Source organism: Humulus lupulus, chromosome 5 (assembly GCF_963169125.1).
Source record: "Humulus lupulus chromosome 5, drHumLupu1.1, whole genome shotgun sequence".
NCBI classification, from domain to species: domain Eukaryota; kingdom Viridiplantae; phylum Streptophyta; class Magnoliopsida; order Rosales; family Cannabaceae; genus Humulus; species Humulus lupulus.
This window is the reverse complement of record NC_084797.1, coordinates 47,361,554-47,368,082: the sequence shown is the minus strand read 5'-3', so window position 1 is coordinate 47,368,082 and position 6,529 is coordinate 47,361,554. Positions and strand designations below refer to the sequence as shown.

The 6,529-nt window shown below is 33.4% G+C and overlaps 1 protein-coding gene across 1 annotated transcript; it reads left to right on the top strand.

Moving 5' to 3' along the window:
• The first annotated feature begins 2,471 nt into the window (after positions 1-2,471).
• On the top strand, positions 2,472-4,211 carry LOC133834809 (transcription factor TCP9). The gene is made up of 2 exons (XM_062264560.1): positions 2,472-2,712; positions 2,818-4,211. The coding sequence occupies exon 2, from the start codon at positions 2,847-2,849 to the stop codon at positions 3,984-3,986; it is 1,140 nt and encodes a 379-aa protein (XP_062120544.1). The 5' UTR covers positions 2,472-2,712; positions 2,818-2,846; the 3' UTR covers positions 3,987-4,211.
• The last annotated feature ends 2,318 nt before the right edge of the window (positions 4,212-6,529 follow it).

The following is a 6,529-nucleotide window of genomic DNA, read 5'->3' as shown; positions in this document are numbered from 1 at the left end:
GATCCTCTTTCAAGAATCTCGCAAGACTCAATGTTGTTAAGTAGAATATCATTTTCTGCTGTTAGGTCGTAAAATTCACACCAGTGAATTTTCCTGGTTTCTCATTATGGCTCAAAGCACTGGTTTCTCATTTTTGAACCGAAACTTGCACATGCTGGTCCCCTGAGGACTGATTCTTTGTGGTCGAAGCCAGAGTTCGGGGATCCACCAGTCCTTTCAGTAGGAATAACATTCATTTTTTCAGCCATATCTGATCGGTGGAATTGACCATTTAGCAATTCTGTTTTCAGATCTTAAGATCAAATATTGAAAACTTAACAATCAATAATTATTTAGGAATGTCTAGAGTATATACTCAGGAAAGAGCAAGCCAATTAGGAAAGTTTAAAATTATTTAAATATGTATATACCTTATCACATAACACTCAGAGATAAAATGAAATTAATATATATATATATATATTTATATTAATAAATATGTAAGCAGTAATTTTTAAATGCAAATCTTAACTGAATGATGAGCAGAAGTAATATACTACCTATATATATATATATATTTTATGAAACAAGTATGTTACTATATATATTTATATATATAAGGCAATAAAAGGAAATTATATACTAGACATACTATACAAAACGATGCAAATATGTTAGAAAAATACATACATACATGTGCTTCCATATATATTATTCTCATTTATTAACATACATAAAATATAAAAATATATTAATAAAATACATATAGTTCTCATTTATACACTGTATATGAATATATGTTAAAAAATGAGGCAATTGAAACTTATCATATAAAATGTTAAGTAAATATCAAAACTAAAATACGGCAACATACAATTACAAAGTTATGTGATTATAAACATAGAAAAATAATATACTAAAGAACGAAATATATATAGATATATATTAATATATTTAATTGAAGAACAAAAATGTAAAAAATACAAAGAAAAAATAAATCAAAGTCGAGGCACGCGAAACACGTTTTTCTTAAAAAAGATTTGCCCACCCTCTACTTAAATGGTGCTAGAGGATTCGTGAGCAACCACTTCCCAGGATACAACAACTATCAAGCAGGACGAAAGCACCACTGCATCTATTTAGACGAACTCAAAACAAACATTTCCTCTATCACAAGAAAATACTACAAAGACTGAAGAGAGAAATATATCAAGACCATAGTGTGTGTGTGTGTGATATTCTATATATGTGTGTATTAGAATGAGAGAAGAAACCTCATTTTATAGGCTTGATAGACGGTTAAAAATATGTGTGAAGTCGAGTGCATTATTGCCTAAATATCCCAAAAAAATTATACTTATTCTGGTAATATCAGATGTTACCCAAAATAATTTTATGAAAATTTATCAGAATTAATTACACAATATTTTGATATTTCAACTTTGAGTAAAGTGATTTGTTAGAATCAATAAATATTTTGATAATCTCATTTTTTTTTTATAACGTAATTTGCTGAATCATTATAATTTTAGATATCAATTTTTTATTCCCTCAATTTTTTGAACATGTACATTAAAGGGGTCCTATAAAATTATATCGAATTGCATGAGCGAATTGAAGAACAGTGTATGCAACTATAATCTTTCTCACCAAAAAGCTTTACCGAAATCTTTTAAGCTTTATTTTGATGTTAAATACTTTTGGATACTGAATGTGCACAAAACAACCCCTGGAAAAAATGCAGAGAGCTAATACAAGCCAATGCTTTACCTACTTCTGTTATAATACTTGCCTTTTGGGGTTATCAAAAGTTACAAGGTGTCGTGGCTTTTACTTCTCTTTTTATTTTCTTCTTCTTATTATTATTATTATTTAAAATCAATCGAAAGAAAAACTTGCTACAAAATTCGTACTACATAAAAAAAAACATAATGACAACAAGAGTACTAAAATTTACATCACAAAAAAAAGAGGTTTCTTCAATAATAGAACGACAAGGTAGTGACATTAGAGCTTTGGAATTTACAAGGCATTGTCTTTGGATATTAAAATCTTCCACGCTTCTGTGGAGGCAAGGGCAATAATGCCACTCTGAAATGGGAATAAGGAGAATAATTTTTTATTATATATATAATATATCCATCCATCAAATTTTTAAATACAACAGCATAAACATAATTATTAATTTTGTGTAATTTTGATTGTGATTCATAATGACAGGGTGTGATTGGAGAAGTTCTTATAATTATTGAACTAAAAGTTACGCGAATTTATTAAAATATATATTTTTCCCGTTAAATTTTAATTTAAGAAAATAAAATGCAACTCTAGTATATGTATTTTTTTAGGGTACACATGACTATGGGTATACAACCGAGTCTCATGTTTTGCACTGCCGTCAAACATATTCTAGCACTACGTGTCACAATCTAGAGCAACATTACTCGCATCAACAAGCTTTCAATCGTCGATTAGAACTCTTCTCCAACAAACAAATATAAAAGGGTTTGGGGGTCCCTCTTCTTGGTAGGGCTATCGAACTGGATAAGTGGGGCTGCTTCTGCTATTTCTCTTAGGTTTTTTGTTCCTCTCTCGTCATTTTCTCCTTAATTTTATATTATTATTAACACGAAGAGAAAAGGATCTCTCTTTCTAAATTTTATCTTCAGTGCAGCAGAGAAAGATTCAAAACCCAAGAGTGAACTTCTGTTTCCCGTCACTTCTGCTTAAACAGTACGCTTACAAAAATTTCATATTTCTTAACCTTTTTCTGTGTTTGTTTTTCTGGGTTTTATTTAATTTTTTCTGAGTCAATACCAAATCCGTTGGTCTCTTCAGATTTTGGCTTGTTTGAAAGAATAAAAAAAATGGACGATAGTCAAGAAACCAATGAAATAATCGACGTAAACGACGAAGAACAAAATAATAACACCACCAACGATATCTCAGCTTCTGAGACCTCAATTTTAGAACATCTGCCGTCACAGACCCCGGCGGCGTCAAATTTCCTGGATGTTGAAACGGTGCAGTCCTCTTCAATGGTTCCAATGAAAGAAGAGCTTACAGAGACAGAACAAGATTTGGACGACAGCTCTGCCTCCACAAATCTTATCAAGGTACCAATCTCAACGACCTCATCTGGGGCTGCGGTGGCGAGGAGAATGTCAAAGGACCGCCACACCAAGGTGGAGGGCCGTGGTCGAAGGATTCGAATGCCGCCGGCATGTGCCGCCCGAATATTCCAGCTGACCCGAGAATTAGGCCTCAAGTCTGACGGCGAGACCATCCAGTGGCTATTAGAGCACGCGGAGCCGGCCATAATCGAAGCCACGGGAACTGGTACCATCCCTGCTATTGCGGTCTCGGTGGGTGGGACCCTTAAGATTCCAACGACATCGTCTGCAAGACCAAACGGCGAAATCACTGAAATAGCCCCCAGAAAACGACGTCGTAAGGAGTCCAATAGTGAATTCATTGATGCGAGCCACCAGGTTTCGGTGTCGTCTGGGCTAGCTCCTATAGCACCAATGGCGTACGGGGCTGGTAATGGAGCCCAAGGACTAGTGCCTATGTGGCAAGTCGGGGCAAATAATGCTGCTGCTGGGCACTTTATAATGTTCCCAAATTCTGGGGCTGTTCCTGGTATGCCTAATCAGGCCCAACTGTGGGCGTTTCCGGCTGCGGGTGGCGCAACGACGTCGTTCTTTGGTGTCCAAACGAGACCCATTTCGAATTTTGTCTCGGCCTTGCAGCCGGTTCAGCTCCGGGACCCACAAGTGTCGTCCGGGTCAGTTTCAAGCAAGGCTACAACTGGGGCCGGTGCGAGTGGTTCGTCTACTATGGGGCCTACTCTAAGCTCAAGTAATACCTTAGCTACTAGTAGTAGTGGTGGTGTTGGTAATGGTGACAATGGTACCGATTCTACGACAACAACTCAGATGCTGAGGGACTTCTCTTTGGAGATATTCGACAAGAAGGAACTTCCGCTCATGGGTCGGTCACAATAAACTCAATGCTCAAAGCCTTGACTTGACACTTTTTTTTTTTTTTTACATATTTTCTCTTTCTCCCAACCCAACTACCCCATTATGCTTAGCTAGTTGCAAAGTTATTGACTCGTTTTGTATTTTAGAGTAACTAAGAGTTCTAGGTTTTTGGTTAATGCACAATGAACAAGAACAACTTTTGTATTACTTTTCTCCTGTTTCTAATCTTAGATTGAAGGTCTTTTAGTTTGGATTCGTTATTTTTTCTTCATTCTCCTGCTCATTTGATTAACCACGTGGGATGTGGGATTGATTGCACGCGATTTAAATTTTAAGTGCTAGTTGGGTGATGAATTAGTTCTTCACACGAGTAGGAGGAAGGCACGTGAAAATGAGTGTGCACGTGCGAGGCTAATGGGGTCCACTTTGGGTGAATCAAGTCAACAAGAAAAAAGAAATGAGTGAAGGTAGTCCGTGGACCATGCCGAATGTGGGCCACGAGGTGTAGTTGGTCATGTGATGGATGGCACGTGTCCCGGTATTAGTGGGCCCAGCTGTTGCCTTTTTCGGCGTGGTTGTCTTGGAACACCTCTTTTTCCAGGCTGGCTCAGCCCAACTGACACGCGGTACCGCTCTCAGCTTCTTTGTGGGGACCTTGTTTGACACGTGGGACGATAATACCTCTTGAGCAAATTTAAGTCATTATCAAGTCAACGATATATCGAGGATGGATCAAAGGTTGATAAGGCAGTGATTTTGACCTTTGTCAGACCTTAAACGATGGATTAATTTTAAACAAAATCTTTTTAAAAACAAGTAATTAATTGTAATAATTATCTAAGGCAAAAGCAAAATACCATAAGGAAATAGATAAAAGTCTCCTCCAGCAAAGTTCATTTAATGGTGCATTTACTTATGAGATTAAGTATCACCTTGTTTACTTCACTAATTTTGGTTAGAAATAGGAATAAAAAATGTGAGACTCACACCAATTTGAAATTGAAGAATGAGATTTGCAATCCATTGAGAATGGAGGATTGCCATTATGATTCCTCCTCAAATTATAAAATATCATTTTTGCTTTTATTTAAATAAAAAAATTAAAATTAAATAATTTTTTTAAAATAACATGTGTGCATATTATTTTTTTAAATATTTATAATATATATTTTAAGATGATATATATTTTTTTTTATAAAAGAGTATACATAAAATTGTTGTACTTGGAAAATATGAGCTAACATGTCATGTTTACAGTACAGTTGTGCGACATTTAAAGAAGTTATCCTTAGTTCCAAGGAAATGGTACAAGCTCCCTGATGCTTAGGTCAGTATAAGCATAAATCGTCAAGGAATTGAAGAGATCGTGTAGCCAGACCTCTAGGTTGCCTAGATATAACTTGAGTAATCTGGTATGCAGATTGACTTATCCTGGAATCCATTAGCTCGCACAGTAAGTCTTCAGCTTGCCTCCGATATATTGAAGACACAAATACGGATCCCTGAAGACTTAGGATTCATATTTTTCTTTAGAATATTATAATATTGCCTGATAAATTTACAATATTAGGCAATCAATGTATTAAATGTAAGAATAAATAATATTTTTTCCCTTTGAACTTTTGACACTACTAGATTATACCCCCTAAAATATACGGTCTATTAAAATTTCTCCCTGAACTATTGATACTATCAAATTGTGCCCCTGTTACGATTTGCTTAAAATAATTAGCATTTTCGCTCTCCAAACTTTGACAACTACCAAATTATGCCCTATTTAATTATAAAAATTTTATAATCAATTTTATATTAGTTCTTAAAAAAATTAAGAAAAATTATTAAAAAAATCAATAAAAGTTCTAAAATTCATTTTAAATACATTTAAGTTTAAAAATATTTTTTGAAAGAAAACTAAATTGTTACAATTAAAAAAAACATATTCCCTTCTTCTTTATTCCTTTTTATTAATTTTTCTAATTACTTTCTATTCTTTCATTTTTACCCCTAAAATATTTTTAAAAATTAAATATATATAATATTATAAATTTAAAATGTACTAATTTTAAAAGAAATATATAAAACTTAATTAATTAGAAAAATATATTAAAAAATAATAAAGAAGAAGAAGGGAATATGCTTTTTTTTCATTTGTAACAATTAAGTTTTTAAAAAAAAAAGTATTTTCAAGCTTAAATGTGTTTAAAAGGAATTTTAAATAATTTTAGTCTTTTATTGAATTTTTTTAATAATTATTTAAGAACTAATAGAAAAATAAATTTTTAAATTTTTATAATTCAATGGGGCACAATTTGGTAATTGTCAAAGTTTTGGGGCAAAAATGTTAATTATTTTATGCAAATTGTAACAGGGGGCACAATCTGATAATATCAATAGTTCAGAGGAAAAATTTTAACTGGTCGTATATTTTAGGAGGCACAATCTAGTAATGTCAAAAGTTCAGAGGGCAAAAATGCTATTTATTCTAAATATAATAATGGAAATTACCCAATTTTGTAAGTTACCCAAGCCTGTCCATTGATCCCCAATAAATAGATAAGGAATGG